Below are 21,881 nucleotides of genomic sequence, written 5' to 3'. Positions count from 1 at the left end.
CAAAGCAGCAGGGTGAATATGCAGGAATCATGGAGTTAAATTTAAGACTCATTAATTAAGACATTTTTTTTTAGGACCCTTAAATAGATTTTTAAAACCTTACAGTCTGTCTGTTCTTCAGTGATGTTCTGCTTGTACAAACGTTTATAACACAACGTCTTACAAGCTCTTTTGTGTCCTTTTGTCCAAACAGAGACAGACTCAGCAGATCCTCTGAGTTCTTTACACTTTGTGAGTGACACAGTCTTCATCGCCGGCTGCTGTAACGGGAACGTCTATATCGCCGACACTCGGACATCTGCTGCTCCTCAGCTTTCACCTCCACCAGTGTCTCCAGGTGAAGCTGTCCTCTGGTGGACAGACGCCTCCGCAGGTCCGTCCTGCTGCAAGGTCGTCAGACTGTCCTCGTCTGGACAGGCAGTGATTTCGGACCTGAGGAACACAGGAGGTTCTGTGAGTCGGGCTCAGCTGGACGTCCAGCCACGTCACTGCAATCTGGATGATGTCAGAGTGTCGTGGGCTCCGGCGCTGGACGACTGTATCGCAGTGTCAGGTGAGTTCACAGCAACACGGTGATCCAGCTGTTGATGTAAAGGGACAGTTTGACATTTTTGAAAAACACATTGTTGCTGAGAGTTGGACAAGAAGATCAATACCACTCTGTCTGTCCGTTACATATGAAATTACAGCCAGCAGCCAGTTAGCTGAGCATAAAGGAGAAACTGCTGAACCTGTAAAGTTCACTCATTAACATGTTTCATCAGTTTGTTTAATCTGAGCAACAAAGAGTAAAAAAAGTATTGTTTATACTAAATGAGACGTGACATGAGTGGTGTTGATCTTCTCATAACTCTTGGGAGAAGTATAAATAAAGAAAGGGACAGAGCTGGAGGTAGAAGTAGGGAGGGAGGTCAAGCTAGAGGAAGAAAAAGAGGGGGTGTTTGAGCTGGAAGATGAAGTAGCGTTAAAGCAAGAGGTAGAAGGGGTAGAGTTACAGCTGGAGGTACATAGAGAGAGAAATGTGCTGTTGGAGGGAGAGGTAGAGGTACGAAAGGGAGGAAAAGGTAGACCTGAAGGGAGAGGTAGAAAAGGAGGAAGGTGGAGTTGGAGGTAGAGGGACAGGTAGAGGTAGAAAGGGAGAAGAGAGCTAGAGGAAGACCTGAAGGTAGAAATGGAGAGAAGTAGAGGTAGAAAAGGAGGGAGAAAGAGAGGGAGAAGAGAAGGAAAGGTAAGAAAAGGAGGGAGAGGTAAAAGAGAGAGAGGTAGAAAAGGAGGGAGAAGAAAGGGAGAAGTAAGAAAGGGAGGTCCAGGTGGAGTTGGAGGGAGAGGTAGAGTGGGAGGTAATGTTTCAGATGAATGATTTTAAAGTCCTCACGTCTGCAGGTTTCAGTGGAGCCGTTCAGATCTACAACACGTCCATCTGGAGGAACGAGCTGCAGGAAGTTCAGCCGCTGTTCGAGCATCGTGGGCACGCCGTTTCATCGCAGTCTGGTGACGACGTCTTTGTTACCTCCCACGTCTGGCACCCCGAACGTTCACGGACGCTGCTGTCTGCAGCCTCAGACGGCTCCGTCCATGTGTGGGACTGGGTCGACCAATCAGCTGCTGAAGGTCCAACATCAGGGTGAAAGCAAAGGTTTACCTGAGAGGAAGAGGAGGAGGAGGAGGAGGAGGAAAGGAGCTGACGTTTACTCAGTGGACTTCAGGAACATTCACTGAAAACAGAAACAATAAGTGATCATGAAGTCTGCTGTTTCTTTACCTTCTGTGTGGAGTCCAGCATCGCCTCCATTTTTAACAAGGACCTGAAGACTGGAAAACAATTACAGGAACTATTTAGGAAAAAAAGAACAAATGAAAATCAATGTATTTACACAAGATCAGATATCATCATCATCATCATCAGAACTTTGCTTCAAACTATCTGCACAGACAGATGACAACAGGGAGGAATGAGACAGTCTGCTTTGGAAACTGGGCGACCCTTTTAAAATCCTGAAAACATCTGTGTCCCAACACGACACATCTGTGACGCAGTGATGCAGCAGCAACAGACTCTGTGGTTTGAAATGAATTAACGTCTCCACCAGAGAACAATGAGTGAAGTGTGACACGAGGACTCTGCAGGCCGAGTCTGTTTTTGTGTCACATGTAAAGTCTCTTTTGGGCCAGAAGAAGTTTAAATTCTGTTTTGTATAATTTGTCACAAGTTGTAGTTTAAAGAAATAAAACATCCATGTGTGTGATTCTCAGGCTGTTTTTTAGTTTTATCAGGGTGCGTTCATAACAAGCTGGTGTACAGGGTTCTCACAGTCATGGAAAACTTATTTATTTTCTTCTCGCTTGGTTTACGTTTCACTCGAGCTTTACCTATACAAAAAAATGTTTTGTGTCGCATTTATTGTACTTTTTTTTTTTGTTTGTTTTGTTTTATGTCTAACTACAGTGACCGAGTTGGTTTCTGAAAGCTGCCAAAACACAGGTGACCTACATTCAATAATGTCCCTGAATCAGTCCCTCCAGAAAATTCTTGCGATCACATTAATTAACCCAAATTCAACGAAAGTCCACAATATTTGTGGGGGCTTGCAATTTTTCAAAAGTCCCTCGATTTTTCCTCATTTTCCGACTGACCAGAAGTCGTTGCACATGCCGCATCATTTGAAACGTCATCAGACGTGTCATCAAATGTGCTAATGGCACTGCGGTATGGAGAAACACTCTGTATTGACATAAGAATTTAAATGCAGACAATATGTGTTGAATTTATTAAAATGTTATGTTTACAGAAGATGGAGCTTACATGTTGTTTTACAGTCACACTGTCTAGTTTGAGAGCTACAGTATTCACTCAGGATTTTTTGCAACATTATCGGAGTCCATGTTTTAAAACTAATTAAAAACTAAAGAGAACAATAAAAAAAACACACATTTGCAGCTATTTTTGTAATCAGTATGATTATTATAGCAAGTGATTACATGACTGATTGTCAGTTGTCGCAATTTCCTGCAAAAAAAAAAAAAGCCACAATTTTTGACAAAATTGGCTGCAATTTCAAGTTTTTTTTGCCGCGAGATCCTGGAGGGACTGCTTAATGCATCCTGTGTAGACACGGACTGCTTTGTTAATGTGCTGCTTTCATTAGACAAAAAAAAAATCTTAAAATTTTAGTTGCACTTAAACACTTAAAACTGCGAACAAATAGAAAAAGCTTATTTGGAGGTATTACTAAAACATGTAGTTCATTCAGTACGCAAGTAGGTGTTTCATAAATCTATCAAACTGTTTCATAATTCGTACCCACAAAATGACTAAATTAATACGCTTAAAGGTTCAGTGTATCAGATTTAGGGAGATTTAGTGGTGTCTAGAGGTGAGGAGTGCAGATTTCATCCAGCTGAAACTTCTCCTGGTTAGAATTCTTTCAGTGTCCAGGAGGTTTTTATCAGGAGACTAAATATCCGCAGAGGTCTCTTTCTCTCTGAAAGAAACGGACCAGCTGATTTAAACTGGTAAAAAGACTGAATAAAACAGTTTGACATTACAATTCAGTGTTTCTCTGAGCTGTTGGCACAGCACCTGCTGCTCACCTTTTGTCTCTGATAATACGTTCAGGAGCTGAATTATCCTACTCATTACATTTAATATCTGCCGATGTATCCCCCTAAATCTTACACACTGGACCCTTAAGTTAAGTGTCATAATGGACTGTTGGGATTTTATATTTTGCTTCACACTGATCCTTTTTATAACCTGAAGGGCTTCTCTTAGCCTGTAAAATCTATCAAAGTTTTGTCAAACCTTTTGTTTTGATCACATTAAAATAAATCCGTTCTGCAGAGTGAGAGCGTGTCGAGGGGGCAGATGAAATTAAGCTCATAATGACGCTGATTAGAAGCAATTAAGTCATTTAAGCGGCACAAACACGAGTTTCACAGAGCAAATGAGGTCATTTGAAAATGCAACTGTAGAGACAGATGAATACTTCACAAATATATAACTAAACTTGGACAATGATTTATTAAAAACATTACCTCCTGACTGCTCCAGAGGTCCAGACCTTCCTCACGTCTTCAGTCACCGAGTCACTTTTTGGTTCCTGTGAACGGACACACATCAACATCTGTAAATCAGAGCTGTCTGAGGTCACTTCCTGTTTGGCGCCTTGTTTACCTGATGAATCGTCACTTTGAGTCAGTTTATCTTTTTGTGCAAAACTGCCATTAAAATGCATTTATTCTAAATTAGAGTTTGAACAATCGCTCAATGAATCCAGTATTTGACTGACAAACAATCAGCAATTATTTCCATAATCAATCGATAATCTAAGTTATTTCTGGGGTCAAAACACGAGCTTTTTGCAGCTTATAAAATGTAAGAATTAACCACTCTTTTTTTTCTGATGTGACAGTAAATGAATATTTTGGATTTTGGACACCGTGTTGGACTTCACAGGTTTAATGACCATTTTCTCGTTTTACTGACAATTTGTAGACTAAAACAATAAATGAAGAAAATACTTGTCAGATCAGTGGATAATGAAAACAATTGTTAGTTAGAGGCCGACCGCAGTATAAACAGCTGCTTCATGCTGATGCTGCATTCACATAAAATCAGGTAGATGGCTGACGGAAGACAACGTTTGACGACACAGGAAAACAGTGTGACAGAACGTCAGTAAAACGAAACATGCATGACAACATGTTTTGATGGTGACACCGTATTGTTTACAAATAATGGAATAACATACATTAAATATCGTCATTTTATATTATTATTTTATTTGATTTTTCTAGTAATGTCCAGTAATTACCAACAACACCCGTGTTTTCTCCGTCTGTGACAGAGCTACAAAACATCTGGTTATAAATTCTGTCAGGAGGACGCCAAAAAGTTGAAACATTTGAACTTTAAATGGCAGTGTTGTCTCCCGTTACAGGTGTTCTCTGAAATGATGATTCCATGTGAACACATCATTCATCAACTCACCACAACAAATAACCTGAACAAAAAAAAAAAAACAGGTCATCTTGCCTGATATCTACCAGTCTCTTTGCTCTGCTGGATAAGGTCAGTGTTGGTGCAGATAACTGAGGAATGAATGAACTGAACTGACTTCAATCGAAACCATTCAGACTCTGAACATCAACAAACTTCTTTCAGTTTTCTGACAGAACGAAGCTCTGCTCATTCATCAGCAGTTTGTGTTGCTTCAGTTCACCTTGGTTTCTTTACATAACCCTTCTGACACACTCACGAGTTATTCTTTTATTACCCTGCCCTGTCTCTTTGACAGTTTACCTAACAGCCCACATGTTTGTGTTGGTGAGGAGACCCTTATTAACTGTGTAGCCTTCTCATTAACTCTGAGAACTTCATAACACAACAACTAATGACCCACGCTGACTCTCTTTAACAGGGAAAAAACCATGGTGCACAACTATGTGTGACATGTAAACAATTTCACGTAGTATCAATGACTAATGATCTCTATCACTGATGTCATTGGTCGCACTGATGGAACATAATTCCTATAGCCTAATATTGGGGATTATATGTTCATATTTCTGAGTGAGCAAAGGTGCAGCATTTCACTGTCTTTAAATTTACTACATTTGTATCTGAAATAAAGTCACTGAATGCTGTTGAGTCAAGATACAAATAGATGTCCAGCATTTTAAAATCTACTGTATTTTAACCTCAACATCTTTTTAAGTGCAAACCACCAAACATATTATTACTGGGTCAGACTGTGAGTTTACAGTCATGTCTTTATGTCTTTGATCTATAGCCTAGACTATATGTTTTAAATCTTCTGTCTCCTGTGTTTTTCCCCATCAGATTAAATCTGAACAAATATATTGTTATGTATTATTAATATAATGTAATGTAATGTATCTACAGCCTGATACACAGTCAGATTCCACCATTTTATCTTCATTAAGGAAATGTAAGTCTGATAAATGATGACTAAACAGACAACGCTGAATCAAACTTTTTTATTAACTTTATGGTTAACTTATTTACACTTTCCTCGCTCTGACTCAGGCTCTTCTTTTAAAGATAAACGTGCACCGTCTGCTACACATGCATTAATATTTCTACATCCACTGGATTAAAATGGAGGCGCTGTCTTTTATTTACCTGTTGCCATGGTGAATCGTGGAGTCGGAGCTCCATTGATGATGGCTTTTTATTGTCGGCTTAACTCAGAGTGAACATACTCAGAGTTGACTGAACTAACTCAGATCAGCTGTTCTGGAACCGGTAACTCAGAGTTTCCCATCTCAGCGTAAATCAACTCAGAGTTCAGGGTTAGACTCAGAGTTTGTTGAACCTCCTACCTGGAATACCCCTCAGGTAGCATATTGACAACAGTCTGTCAACAGCTGGGAGAAGCTGCGTTGCTACAGCAACATTTAAAATAGGGATGTATGATATTGGATTTTTTGCTGATATCCGATATGCCGATATGTAACAATGCTTTTCAGTGTATGTAATATTCATTCATTGTGCAAAATAAGAAAAAGCATGTTGGCCGATTCTGATAATTCACTTTGAAGCCGATATTGGCCCTACAGTCTACAATTTAAAAACAGAAAAATTAACACTTTGTGATATTTTACAGGCTGATCCCAGTATTTTAAACTCAGTACGTTCACTACTTTTATGCAAATAAATAAATAAATAAATAATTGATTCAGTATTTCCTCACTCGGGTTGCAGCAATATACATGTTTCAAGGTATACTGGGATATAAAGCTGTTGGTCATCATACAGTGTACATTTGCTCATCTATGACATTGAAAAAAATCATTCACTCCTTTAAGGCTCATTCTGACAGATAATAATGTAGAGTCTGTAATAACACAATACTGTGAGACTGATATTTTCTGAGACGATCACTGAACCATGAAAATCACATATCACTGCAACCCTATTCCTCACCAGTATTTTATTCCTGGCAGACTGGAGATGGTTTTAAAATATAATTTATAAATATATAAGTGAACTGGAAACAAGGGAAGAAATAAAGTGAGAAATAATCTAATAATTTAAAACTTTCTACGCTCTTATAACTACGGTGTGTTGTGAAACTTGCAGGACAGGATGTAGGGAGATGCTTCAACATGATCTCACTATTTTCCAAAATCAATCACATTAACAATTTTACAAACTGAGGTATTTATTTGTGTCATTGTTTTTCTTTTATCCCTTTTATACAAAGCCCCTGAAGTCATATGACATATTTCTTATCTAAAAAAAGAATTAGCTGGTATTTAACAGATACCAACTTTCAAGACTTTGAGTTATTGTCAAGGCTGTTGATCCTTAGTCTTTCATCAATCTTCTCCACGCTGTTATGGTAAAGTGCGATTTGCAAAATTTGGGCGTACATGGCCCGCTAACTCATCCAACAGGAAATAACCAGATAAACAAAGATTCCCGTGCAGCATTGTGCTTCTTTCCTCCTCGACAGGCAGCGACCAGCACTTTAATTTAAAGTAATAACCAAATAAATGGAAAATAAAAATGTAATTTCATACTTTGCTGCCTCCTCTGTCTCTTTAACGTGTCGCTGAACTCAAATCAAAATGCCACGTCAATAAATCATGATGACGTTCTCCAAACAGTTCCCTCACTGTTTACCATCTGTGTGTTGTTTAGCACAGCTGAGCAAATGTATTTCGCGCGCACACACACACACACACACACACACACACACACACACAGCTATTAAATGCTGAAGACAGAAAACTCTCAACTTCACCCTTCAGCGTGAACCTCCACTGTCTCTCTGCACACAACTCTTTCCTGTTGCACCTGAGGCCCTTTACACAAACTTCTCTAACTGACTCAACCACTTCTGCTTTACTCCTATAACTTTCTGAAGTTGCTGCCACCTCTCCCAGCACAGGAAACGCTCCTCTAAAGACGACTCACTTCCTGCCTCTGGGGTCACACTGAACAGGTTTCATTTCACAACTCTGGATTTTCACAACTTTTCCCGTGAAGAACCTTAAGTGTTTCTGTCTCTCGTCAGTTTAATAAGCCACCGGAACGAAAGGATGCATGCTGGGAGTTTTTTTGCCCCTCTGATAATTACATCAGTGTCCGTCTCAGCCTCCAGTGTGAAGTGTGAAGAATGACAATTAACACTGAGGCTGAGAGGCGTGTGAAGGCAACAGACTGCAGATGCAGAAATGAGCAGCAACAGTGATGGATGATACGGATCATTTTCCCTTCACCGCTTCCACCCAACAGCTGACAGTGTTGATAATAATGCAACTGTTTGTCATTTACAAAATCAAAACGCTTCATTTGCTGGTTTCAAACCTGCTTCTGTCTCTTTCATATCACTGTAAACTGAATATCTTTAGTTTTGGACTGTTGGTTAGACGAAAAAAGACATCTGAAGAAATCACACCACCCAGAGTCAACGATTAATCAATTTGTTATAAAAAAATAAGCAATAGAATAACTGGCAACATAAATAAGTCCTCAAATATTGTGCATGTACAATATTTGAGGACTTAAAATATTGTGCATGTACTGATACAGAGCCTGATCTCATGGTCATTTTCATTTAAAATATTATTCTAATATTATTTTAATTAAAATATTCAGTGAATGTAGAGTCTGTAGGCAAACCCTGGAGATCTTGCCTCTGGAAGAAGAGTGGAAGAGCCCTGGTTTCCGGTTGTAGGCTGTTTGTAGTCCGCGTGATATTGACCAATCACGTTTGAGCCGGCTGCAGTTGTTGCCAGGTTAAACGGTCTGTGCGGTGAACTAACAAGGCGGAACATAATTGGCGTCACTGCAAACTCTGAATCCACTGCAATGGTTCTGCATATTTACTTAAACTAAACTTAAACTAAACAGAAGTCAAAAACGGAAATTCGCCTCCTCTGCCCAAATCAAACGGTAATACCCAAAAATCGGGTGTCTGCCCCCAGAGGCTGTATCGCCGTCTGCCGGAAGTCAGACGCCGAATACAGCTGATGGGAATCATCACATGAGAATGTGCATGCATAGATGGAGACATGGTACCGTGACACACTACAGCAACGTCGTTACGGATGTCTCAGTTGATGCTGAACAAGGATGGGGATTAACAAGATCGTACAGTAATGTAAGAGACATTATTCTTCTTGGTAGGGCTGGGTATTGTCACCAATTTCCTAAATCAATTTGATTTCTGTTTAATATCAATAGGGGATTTTTCAGTTACAATTTGACCCTCCACCAGGGAATTTGGCCGGTGGCGGGTGGATTACATAAACCTACCCACCATGGTGTTGAGTAAAAATGTTTTATAAACGACTGAATTGTTCCATAAAAAAAGTCGGTGCTCGACCTATGTAGTGTAGTGTGTCCTCACTGCGTCTTCTCGATCAGTCAGAGTTAGGTTGTTTTTCTTCTTCCAATCAACCAACTGCCGTAAAAGAAGAAGAAGCAGATTCACAAAGTTAAAGGGATAGTGCACCCAAAAATGAAAATTCAGCCATTATCTACTCACCCATATGCTCAGGTGAAGTTTTAGAATCAAGTTAGAGGGAATAGTGATAAAGTGGTAAAACTTGGCATCGATCCACAGCCTCAGACGGATGCGCTCAAGCGTGCCGTGCACACAAGCTCCGTTGGTAGGCTATACTATATCTTCACATTTTTAACAATGCAGTTTAAAAGTTTTGATTTTTATTGATAACCTACATTTACCAACAACAAAAAGACTACATTTAGCACCAAAGAAATATGTAAAAAAAAAAAAAAAAAAGAAAGAAAGAAAATAAATAAATAAAAAAGGAATATCGAATACCAAATTTTCATAACGAATACCTACCCATAGAAACGAATATCCGAATATTTGGGTACAGCCCTAATATTTTGTGGTTTCAATTATGTGTTTTAGGACGTTTGAATCTGGGGCGCCGTCAGCCTCCATTAGGTGGAGTTGTGTTGCTACCTCCTCTCCCCTTGGATCTCCACAAGTGATGTGAGGACTCTAAAACTTCACCTGAGACTCCCTCGGCATATGGGTGAGTAGATAATGGCTGAATTTTCATTTTTGGGTGCACTATCCCTTTAAGTAGCCTCAGCAGTCAATGTTAGCATGTTTGTGTCTAATTTGACGAAGTACTTAAAGGACAACGTGGCGACATGTTACTGGCATAAGGAGAGTGGAAATATATATTTTTTAGGGTATTTTTGCATTTTGTTTTTGTGCATTTGAAGTTTGTGTGTCTGTGAGGGAGAGAATTATAAAGTGAGGAAAAATTAAATTAAATATTAAACTGACACTTTTCATGAGAACAATGTGTTTAAGTGGTGTTCTTCTTTGGACAGACTAATGTAACACAGCAAAGTGTGATAACAGAATGGTGGCTGGTAAAATTTTAAATCTGGTGGAAGAAAGAATTCATTTCCAACACTAGTTACAGTGCCAATTTTGCTTGAATGTGAAAGAGATTCTCGGAGAACTAATGCTGTAAATTTTACAAGGAATTATTTTAAAAAAGAATAAATTCAGAGCAGGATTAAAACTGAATATTTTATGATGAAATTTTGTTTCCAGAGCAGCAACAGTAAACTTATAACAGCAAAAGCACTACATAAACTCAATATCTGCCAATCTGCAGTCGCAAAATGTTTTTCACAGGCTGTCACTGCAGGGTGCACGCGTAGCAGCATAACATGGAGGCTGCTGTTAGTTTAGGAAGCACTTTAATTTAATATGCAGTGGAGGTTTTTATGAGCGTTTTACACATCAATATTAGGGGTGGGCGATATGGCCCTAAAATGAATGAGAAAAATCTTTTTATCTTTAGTTTGTGAACAACAACAGTAACTCAGAGTGAGATTCAGATTCTGTTACAATATTAATAGTTCAACCAAATAAAATCTACCACAAATTTCACATTTAAACAGCTCTCAAATACAAAAAATCTATATCTATATAGATATCTATATATCTATAAATCTATATATATATAAATCAACAGGTGATGAGTTGTATTTTTTTCCACCTGGACCTTTATGCTCTGCCATTTCTCCTCTAATCATCACGCTGTAACCTGTGACAGGCTGTTATGATACCACAACTATCACACATTCACATATATGGAGTTTTTTGTCGGCTGCAAGCGGCACGACACCAAAGGAGAGACAAGAGAAGCTGTGCTGCTGCCAGAGGAGCCGCTGAATGAGTTCCCTCTGAGCAGTAAGTCACTAAAAGAGTCTGAGAAGTCCGGGGCTGTTCATAAAACATTCAGGACGCCACAGTTTATTCCACACTACTGAAGCTGCTCCTCTTTTTGGAACCACTGTGGAGTCTGGAATAATGTCACTTTCAGCTGTGCTTGTTGTTACCGTGGGTAACAGTATGACCTCACGTCAAGAAGCAGAAATATCAGTATTATGGTGTGAATTGTTCATATCATATTAAAAATTATACCAGTATTATCGTGGACGAGATGATATGGCTCACCTCTAGTCAACATCACAGTCAATCAGGTTTATCTGATTGTGGGAAGCCAAAATCGTGATTGTGATTAATATTCGATTAATTGTGCAGCACTAGCAACTACAGCTTTAAATGTCGATAAAACACAGAGCGCTTAAAGTACAGCTACAAAATCTGACACACCTGATTTCTTGTGAGCTACTTGATCCAAATACTGAAGAATCTGGCTGAAAAATATGAACTTTATTATCTTAAATTATTGATCTGACTCCTGAAATTGTCGTGAAGCGAGAGAAGACGTCTCACCCTGCTCGAGTTGTTGAAACCGCAGAAACACTTGCGGCGGTACAGTGATGTTACAGAGTGGAGCTTCTTCCCACACAATCAATCCTTGGCTGAGCACAGACTTCAGCTTGCAGAGAGCACTTCAACCACACAAGTTTAATTCTGTTAATTAGCAATATAGTTTATACGACCTTACTGCTCTGCCTGTGACGGGACAGAATTATAGAGTGAACAAACATCATTAAACTGTTTCCAGATATTCACAACGTCAAGCTGTGAAACGACAAAATATCTAATGTTTGAATTTTCTGCTGTAAATATTCATCGTCTCCCGTGTTGATTCGAATGAGTCCAGCTGACAGCAACAACAGATGCACCCTGTTTGATTGTTACGTAACTCCGTGGGTTTCTCAGGAACAAAAAGCTGTTAAATTATTCCAGTGTAGCAGACGTGGATGAGCTGTGGGCAGCGAGTGAGAAACAGAGAGAGTATGCGAGTGTAGGAACAGATCAGCTGAGGGACTGAGCACAGGAGACGCTCTTATATGCCTTTTCAACCTTTTAATTAAACCTGAGCGGCTGTTTGTGCCACAGCAGCCCACTGAAAGCTCCTCTTCATTATCAAGGACAACACATTTATTAAATAAAAACACTGAGGACGTTTCTTACTGAGGGCTGTGTGTGACACACATTTCACAAATTTATGAAATTTGCTCAACACATCAGACACTATAAAAACAAACTGAGGTAAGATGAGGGCTGCAGAGAGGAAGTGAAGAGGATTATATGAGAGACGGTTGTTGAATTGACTGACAGAAGACTGAGCTGTGAGTCTGAACTCTCTCACAGCCTAATGATGCCAGAGTCATTATCACTAATCAATGTGAAATCGTCAGGACTATTTTCTGCTCGGTGACACCTCTGAAAACAGCCGCAGTGTCTGTGAGTCAATTTGAGTTGAAATGGAAATGTGAAGTTTTAAGGCCCAGACACACACTGTTCTGTCACCTCACATTGCTGGGCCAGAAAGCTGCACCTGGACACACCACAATCACTACAGTGATACAGACAAAATACGATATGGACAAAAATTCATATCTTGGTATTTACAGGCTGAACGGCGATACACGATATATATCTTGGTATTTTCTATGAAGTGAGACACATGTTCAGCTGCAGGTCAAAGCCACATTTGAGATGTCACAGGCACTTTTATAAAAACAGACTGTGACCAAAAATAAATGCAAAGATAGATTTTTTTTTCCTGTTTGAAAATATACAGCTGCACAACATGTACATGAAAAATTATATAAAATAATAAACAGCAGGGCTGTACGTTAACATTTTGCACACAGCACTGGAGCTACAGAGGTTGAAAGGTTTGCAGCTCAGGGGCCTCATTTATAAAAGAGTGCTTAGGATTCATACTAAAAGTTGACGTGTGCCCAAAAGCTGAAAATGGCGTGCGCCAAAAAATAATCTGATTTATAAAACCGTGCGCACGCACACTTGCACGCAGTGTTCCCTTTATAAATCACAGACCTCCTGGAGTTGTGCGCACCCAGATCCGCCTCATATTCTGCCCTCTACACACCCTAGTTCAACCACAAATGGTCATGCAAATCACCTCATGAATGCGATCTGCATATAAATAAGACAGCATGCGAGTGTTCTCTCGTGGGCGACAGGTGAGAAACGAAACAAAAAACGGAATTCCTCCGAGACTGAGCTAGAGACCCTTTAACGGGAGGTGGAGGACTGAAGAAAGATTTTATCTGGTGGCCACAGCAGCGGGATCACTAATAAAAGAAAGCAAAAAAGTGGCAACACATCAGCGCTGCTGATGCCGTCAGCTGTGTCTGTGGGACTGCACGGACAGTGACAGAGAGAGAAAAAAAAAAAAAAGTGGTCTGATCTAAAGGTAGACCAAATATTTCTCCTCCTTGACCAACATGTAGTTAATGTGTTGCTTTTAAATTTGAGGATGTTTGACATTGATGTGCGACATAAAGAATCACATTTATTAAAGGTGGAGGCAAAAAGGAGGATGTGCCAGTGCCATCTTGCGCAATTACACACGAGGGTATTTAAATGTTTATGGCAATTAGTCTGATCAGGCTCCCGGCCTAAATTACAGCATGAACCAGTGGTATCCCTGTCCCAAAATACAACGTGTAATTTGAAATACAATTCAAAGATGAAAGTGTAATAGGTGAACACGTTTCTTCATGCCGGTTTTGTCATGAACAGCACATGTCTAAGTAGGGCTGATGAAATGAGTGTAACAGTTGTGCTTAATGGCTGTATTTCGAGACATGATAAATGCACTGGAAATATTTAGCTAAACAAATAAATATATTCCATGCAGTCGCGCCGTCCTCTCCTCCTCCTGCACTCACAGAGTGGACAATGAGACATTAGAGGCAGTGTGGATTAAATACGTATTTAGAAAGAATTTCAATTCAGGATTTGAGTTGGATTTTACAACGTTTTATGAAACAATTATCACTCACTCCAAGCGCAAAATAAGGCTGCTGGATTTAATTTCAATGATAACGTGGATCTAAGGTGGATATAGCATGACATTAAATTTGTGTGAGACATCAATAAAAATCTGACTCCACTTCTCCGCCTCACCGTCTGCATCGCCACTTCCCAGTGTCTCCAAAATGTGCGCACGCATGACTCAGAGTTTGCTTACAGGTGCACACATTCTCCTGCAAAGTTTATTGTTCTAAATCACAACCTTTGCGTGGTAAGTGGCGTACGCCACTTTCAAGCCCCGTTTTGTGCGTAAGCAAGCTTTATAAATGAGGCCCCAGGACACTGAACTATAACATGACCATAAAAGGATCAAGTAGGTTTGAAACAATTAAAAATCTTTGTGGGCAGAGTTAAAAAGTCATTTTCCATCAGTTGGCCTTTCAAATGAATCTAGTGCTGGAAAATGATTTAAATATTTTATCTATTTAGGCTATTAATCTTATTTCTGCAAAGAACATCAACAGAGAGGCCGATACTTGGTCCTCATTATATACACGCCTTGTGTAGGAAACGTCTGTGTTGTCGCTGCATTTTTCAAACCCATCTGTCGCCTGTATCCAGGCTCTGTCTCAGTGTCACACATTAGACTACAACTACCAAGAAGAACAGCAACACACCATGATCCACCTCACACACAAACTAGCAGCGCAGCGCTGTACTGCACGTGTGCTACTGCCGTCATTTCATTCATCTCACAGAGTGATGTAGCGTAGCACGTGCAACATACAGACCGATGTCTCACTGTAGACTAATGAACAGACAGATTAAACAGAGGAGCAGCTCTATGTCTGAGTGTTGATGGAGAAACTGTGAGTGAGTGAGTGAGTGAGTGAGTGGGGCGTGTGTAGCAGTGTAACAGAGGAGAGATGCACATTGACATGTGTAATGTAACACAACTTGACCCTATAATCAATAAAAACTGTGTTGTCTAAATTTATATCTTGCTTGAAAATATATTGATATATCGTACAGTCATTATATCGCCCAGCCCTACTACAGTCAACATTCTTGGGCACCCTGGTACACCTAGTAGTTCTGGCCAGAGTACAAACTACTGGGGAAATCTAAAATACATTAACTTTAAAAATCTAATTATTTTGTCCCTGAGTCTTAAAGCTAAAGTGTGCAGAAGATGGCGGATGAAGAAGCTGCCTTTTAACTGAGCTGCAGTCAAATTGAGAAAAGTGGAGACTTGCTGAGAGGATGGAGAGCTGTCAGCGTTCAAATAAAGTGTCCTGACCGCTCGGCCTGGAAACGTCACAGGGAAAGTGACTAATGCAGCAAACACGCAACACAAAAGAAGCGTTTGTTTGAGTGTCTCTGTATGAGTGCCTGGTTACGCTCCATTCTGCAGAGCAAAATAACTGGTTATCATACAGCTTTTATAAGAGGAGTCGTTTCACGCTTTAATGTGAAAATGTTGGAGAGTTCACAGTTTGCTCCGACCTCAGTAATGACGGCTCATTATTCACCCATCATACTCGCACTATACATTTATATTTAAACTGCAGTCATGGGCTTTATTTACATTTACTTTAGTGTCTGCAATTATTTGTGATGGAGTGGGAGTCAGAGTCTTATATTAACATTAATATTATGTGTCTTATTCTTTCTTCCTCTGAAAGGTCAGTCTCGTTCACTGTTACTTTTAGAAAAAATCTGCTCTATGATTGTTTAAAGAGAAAGAAAAAGTTGAAGTTTAAAACCTGCCTTGTAGTTTCGTTGAGTTTTTTCTAATGGATGCACTGATTTATCAGTCAATATTCACCTTGTTGACCGCCATTGGCTTATTGCAAATAAGATGACATTCACCAATGGCAGTCTCCCATGTTTTTCTATAATAATAATTTCTCAGGGACACTTTACAAGACAGTTAAAGTAAAAAAAGAAGGATCGTTTTGCTGCTGTGTCATCGAAGTTGAAGCTCTGTCGGGATCCATGGTGAATGTATTTCCGCAAAAATGATTAAGCCGTATCAGGTGAAGACGTAACGTCAGTTGCGGCTCGGAGAGGTGGAAACGTAGTTGGCAAAGTTCTGCTGCTGTGTAATGAAATATCTGTGTTACTGGATGGAAAATATGAGACAGGTTAATCCAGGTGAACACGGTCCATACAAGCAGCCTGTTAATCCACATTGTTGCCGATGGTGTCCTGAACGCAGTACGCGGAGTGCAGCAATGAAAGCTGGGGAGGCAGGTGACCCGGCATCCGGTCGTGAAATTGGTGAGTTGTTAGTTCAAAACACGTTTATCAGTCCGAGACACAAAAGGACTATCAGTTCATTTAACAAAAAGGACAGGAGAGGCAACAGCAGTGCCCCAAAAAAGGATCCGAAGAGCAGCGACACTGAGATGCACCAGTGTTCACTGTCGGCTCTCGGGAAAATGATTCATTACCTGTTCTGTCACAATTATTTTAATCATATAATTAATTATATATCTACATAATATAATTATACAATTATTAAAATCTTACCAATTTTGCACAGGCTAATCAAGCAGGGCTCAAGACTGACTGCGTCCTGTTGTCCAGAGGATGACATAACTAGATACTGGGTACCAAGATGGCGCCTGTTTTTTCCAGGAGTTGCTTGTCTGGCGCATATGCCAAAAAAAAAAAGCTTTTAGTTTCTGGTTTACTTATGCAGTATGTGGCCAACTGAATATGTGCAGCAATATTTCCTCCTGCTGGCCCTTAAAATACCTTAAAACCTTAAAATACGAGGTCATTGTCTACTGGTGGTCCCCTGGGGACGTCTGTGCTACTCTGCTGCCTTTACCAGCAAACAGTGGCGTACCAAACTTCAGAGAGCCGGGGATGAGAACAGGTGAATGATCTGTGCAGAGCACCAGAATAAAACCCTGACACCAGGGGCGTAAATACAGACAGTGCAGGCAGTGCGATTGCACTGGGGCCCATGAGATGAGGGGCCCATAGAGAGAGTGGGCCCTCAAACAATGCCCTTATGGGCCCTTATGAGTGACTGCTACACTGAAAATATTCAAACAAATATAAATAGAGTCCATGGGACGAGGTAGACCACAACCAGGACAATCTATTTGTTTGAATTATTGAAAACTTATTTACACTGGATTATGACGTCTTAGACATACAGATGATGATTGCTGAGTAATATGTATGTTGATGTAATCCAATGTCAAGTCTCAGATCATGTAACAAGACGACAGCATGCAGTAGGGACCGTCGTCTTACACCACTGCCCAACACACCACGGACAGTATGATAATAACATCCAAAACACAAGTTTCACTCTCAGTAGTTTCTGTGACATGGAGAAAACTTCCCAAACTACTAAAGTCACTTGACGCCGCTCTTTAATCACCACATGCAGCGTTTGAATGCGTGGCACATGTAAATATAGTGTTCATCGCAGATGAGGCCGTCTTTTGTGATACCATGTTAATATCGCGATGAAGGTACATTTTCCATAAACTGTGCAGCCCTCATGTAACGTACATGCTGTAGGAAACAATATGATCTGTTACCTCTAAAACTTCACAGCTGCAGAATGTAGCTGTATGTCTGAAGAGGTGACCCAGAGCACTGATGAAATGAAGGATTAATATCCCTTCAAAATAACCACCATGATGATTACGGCCATTATCCTCCATTATCAGCTTACTAATGGCCACTGTTCACTTTGATTACCTGTCACTCACGGACGCTGCAGACAGTTTGAACTTTAACAGAGAAGCTAAGAGAGAAAAATAATCATCATATCCTGTTTTACATTTATATTAGTTACTTTAAATATCGCCACATCCAGAGCGATCATCTGTAGCTCAGAGAGCGTGTCAGGTTTGGTCTCTAACTTATATTTCATTGTCTTAGATACACACTTAATGGTCAAGTGTGTCGGATTTAGGGGGGTATATTTGCAGAAATGGAATAAAATGTGATCAGTAAGTTTTCTCAACTGCCTGGGTCTTCAACAGGTGGTCCGTGACCCCTAGGTCCTCAGAGTTACTATAGGGGGGCCACCAAATGACCTCTAAATACTCTGAATATAAGTATTAGTAAGTAAAATGTGTCTGAAAATCCACATTAATGGGAATCTAACATATTATTAGCTGAGATAAAATCAGCCTATTCATGATAGGCTAACTGTTACCCAGGAATCGTTTTGCGTTCATGTGAGCTAGCTAATGCTACATCACTGTGTGGCACCTGTAATTATTTTTGCATATTAGCCAGTTAGCTGTATTACTATGTCAAGTGTACAGACATTCTTGTGTGCCACAATGGATTGTTTCATAACTTTTTAACAGACTCTGACACACCGTCCACTGTAGAAACCACCACTGAAAGTGCAGAGGGTGAGGCTAACGCACCGAGCGATACCACAACTGCTGCTTAGTAAGCAGCTAGGCAAACAAGAGAAGACCCGAAAAATATTCAGAACTATCTCAAGTGCAACTCTTTTTTTGAAAATATTTGTAGTAGGGGTCCCTGCTGTCTGTCTTTGGGCCATGGGGTAGTTAGCCTGAAAAACGTTGAAGACCCCTGCTCTACTGTATTACCACCGGAAAATAAGAATTTTTGTTTTTTTTTGTTGTCTTGGAATGAGACTTTTTTGTTTTTTACTGGTTCACATCTCTTGGTCTGTTTGTTTTGGAGAGGAGAAGACCTCTGTAGATAATTCAGCTCCTGGTAAAAACGTTCTGAACAATGAACACTGAAGGAATTACAACCAGGAGAAGTTTCAGCTGGTTAAAATCTGCAGTCTTTGCTGCTAGACACCACTAAGTCTCCCTAAATCTTACACACTTAACTTTTAAGTAACTATAAAAATGAGATTTAACTTGGGATCAGCAGATACCCAGTGTTAAAGGACTCTGATCAGGATCCAGGTCAAAAAACCTCTTCAGCTTGTGTAAACCACAGACCTTATTTCAGACATCTAACTAAAAACCCACTGACTCTGAGATGAGGGAACCAGGAATGCTAAAATGCTAATTCATTTCAGGGTTTTAGGACTCACTCCTAACCAAAGCAAACAAAACGTAATCGCAGCACTGCAACATCTCCTGCTCATTCAGTCACTTTGGGGTAAAAAATATAACCCCTTTAATTTAACCGCAGTCTAATGAAGCAAACAAATTAAACTCTTTTCCTCGACAGCTCTGAGTGCAGCCTCGTAAAAGTGCCTCATAATCTTCACATTCACAATCTTTACATCTTGTTCAAACGGCTTCATTCATCAGTGCTCAGTGTGTCTGATAATCAGTCCAACTCACAGTAAAACACTGATACAAAGTATTATATTAATTTTCAAGATGTCTATTTCATCTCTAAAATCACAGGATTAGAACAAACTGTTTTAATGATTTATTAAACTGTTATTTATTTTTTCATCTGTGGATAATGGTTAATAGTTTGACTATAAACGTCAGAACACAATGAAATACAGTACAGGCCAAAAGTTTGGACACACCTTCTCATTTAATGCGTTTTCTTTATTTTCATGACTATTTACATTGTAGATTCTCACTGAAGGCATCAAAACTATGAATGAACACATGTGGAGTTATGTACTTAACAAAAAAAAGGTGAAATAACTGAAAACATGTTTTATATTCTAGTTTCTTCAAAATAGCCACCATTTGCTCTGATTACTGCTTTGCACACTCTTGGCATTCTCTCCATGAGCTTCAAGAGGTAGTCACCTGAAATGGTTTCCACTTCACTGCCCATCCTAAACTCACAGTCTAGACGCCTTAAAATGTCTCCTCTCATGTAAGCAAGTCCAAAACCTGAACACATTTACTATACAATGATATAAAACAGACAAAAGCACAATATAGTTTCTTCAATTAGTAATCATTTACCCACATTTCATATATATTAGGGGTAGATGATAAAATCAATACAGTACTATATCGCAATATTTTGCGTGGCAATGTTATATCCATACACAGACGCCAAGGATCAAAATTTTATTATCTACAGGATCAATGCTGCAACTACAATTAAACTCTTGGCAGCCTACAGGAATAATAAAACCAACTGCTTTTTTTTTGTTTTAGCTGCAATAAAAATGACCGTAGTGAGATGAACAGACCGAAAACTTTATCTTATTTGACACACACAGATGTTGACAAAGGTTTTCCTGAATATGAAAAAGGTAATAAACCGCAGTATACCACAGCATGTTATGGCAACACACAGCATACTACAAAACATTTAAAATTGCAATAATAGTTTCTGAATAATTCGGTTTATACACATTATACACATACACTAATATACAGAGGTGGAAGAATACTCAGATCCTTTACCTTTGTTAAGTAAAAGTAATACTGTGTTACAATTAAAAGTACTGCGTTCAAATTCTACTTGAGTAAAAGTACAAAAGTATTATCAGCAAAATGTACTGTGGATTGTAGTGGAAAAAACATACTTTTTCTTATTTTGCACAATAATTAAATATTAAAAACATCAAAAAGTATTGTATTTCATGTCTCCATCTGCTGGTGGGTCGTCACCTTAAGAGTATGTTTGTATCATGATGTTAATTCCACTACAGAACAGACTTGATGATCACAAAAAATTAATTGGGGAAAAAATGTGGATAAATCGATATCGGAATCTGTTATTGGCCAAATGAGTAGTTTTTTAGTGACATATCGGATATCGGCAAAAAACAAAATATCGAGCATCCCTACATTTTAATGACTTTATAAAATGCTAGGTAGACCAATCAATAAAAATATATCATAATTTATTATTTGATTATATTTTGTATTAATAATATAAATATGTAAAGTAACTAAAGCTTTTAATTAAATAAATGTGCAGTATAAAATGCAGTATTTACCGCCAAGATGGAAAGTAGAAAATGGAAATACTCAAGTACAAGTACCTCAAGTTGAGTAACGTTAAATGCACTCAGTTAATTTCCACCGCTGCTGATGGATCAGCAAACGGTTAATCGATAAACACACAAACTGCTCATTAAATCAAACAGTCAACACATTAACAGGTGTCTTACCTTTAAGCAGGTGTTGTGTAGATCAACCATGACGATACTCAGGTACATTAAACAGGTCTGATCCATTGTTTCACCCAGGGTCGTTAACTTTACCTCCCGGCCAGGTGCTTCTCGTTAAGCTAGCTGTTAGCAGGTGAGACAGGTGAGTTGATTGTTAGCCGAGCTGTTATCATCAACATTAGCTCAACACTTGTTCTTAAACATCTTATTTTACCTTCAGTGTCTTCGCAGCGGCAGACTGTCTAATTTCTGTTTTTATATATTCAATAAATGAATGTTTGTCCGCAGAAACTCCTGCTTGTTTTCCCCGCCATCGGTCGTCTTCTTCTTCCTTCAATGTAATGGCGGCTGTAAACCAGCTCATATGCTCAGTATCGCCACCTACTGTAGCGGGGCGATGTGGCGGCGGGAGTTACTGCAGGGAACTGACCGGCGCTGCCTTCAAATACAACCCGTAAATTCGACTGACAATCAGTGAAGGAAGAAGTACTGACATCTTTTACCTCCGTAAAGGTAGCTATTCTACAGTCGCAAAATATTTTTAACACCGTTTTTATTCGTGTTTTCAATTATAA

General features: G+C 39.4%; 1 protein-coding gene and 1 long non-coding RNA gene across 3 annotated transcripts in view; one reads left to right on the top strand and one right to left on the bottom strand.

Annotated features, from left to right (window-relative positions):
- The window catches only part of wdr73 (WD repeat domain 73), a 9,606-nt gene extending 7,360 nt beyond the window's left edge, over positions 1 to 2,246 (top strand). The window contains exons 7-8 of the mRNA XM_033639817.2: positions 194 to 553; positions 1,384 to 2,246. Of these exons, the coding sequence (XP_033495708.1) occupies positions 194 to 553; positions 1,384 to 1,628 (605 nt within the window). The 3' untranslated portion in view covers positions 1,629 to 2,246. The remainder of the gene's footprint in view (positions 1 to 193; positions 554 to 1,383) is intronic.
- On the bottom strand, positions 445 to 21,881 carry LOC117265367 (uncharacterized). Of its 2 annotated transcripts, XR_004502408.2 has the most exons (6): positions 21,521 to 21,881; positions 21,307 to 21,429; positions 4,036 to 4,100; positions 1,763 to 1,812; positions 1,376 to 1,642; positions 445 to 581 (listed from the first exon to the last, which is right to left on the bottom strand). It is a non-coding gene; the product is annotated as an uncharacterized LOC117265367 (long non-coding RNA). The 2 variants fall into 2 exon arrangements; XR_013492146.1 differs by lacking the exons at positions 445 to 581; positions 1,376 to 1,642 and having other exon boundaries at positions 1,763 to 1,832; positions 21,521 to 21,673.

This window comes from Epinephelus lanceolatus, chromosome 10 (genome assembly GCF_041903045.1).
Source record: "Epinephelus lanceolatus isolate andai-2023 chromosome 10, ASM4190304v1, whole genome shotgun sequence".
In the NCBI taxonomy this organism is placed as follows: domain Eukaryota; kingdom Metazoa; phylum Chordata; class Actinopteri; order Perciformes; family Serranidae; genus Epinephelus; species Epinephelus lanceolatus.
This window is presented reverse-complemented; position numbering and strand designations above follow the sequence as displayed.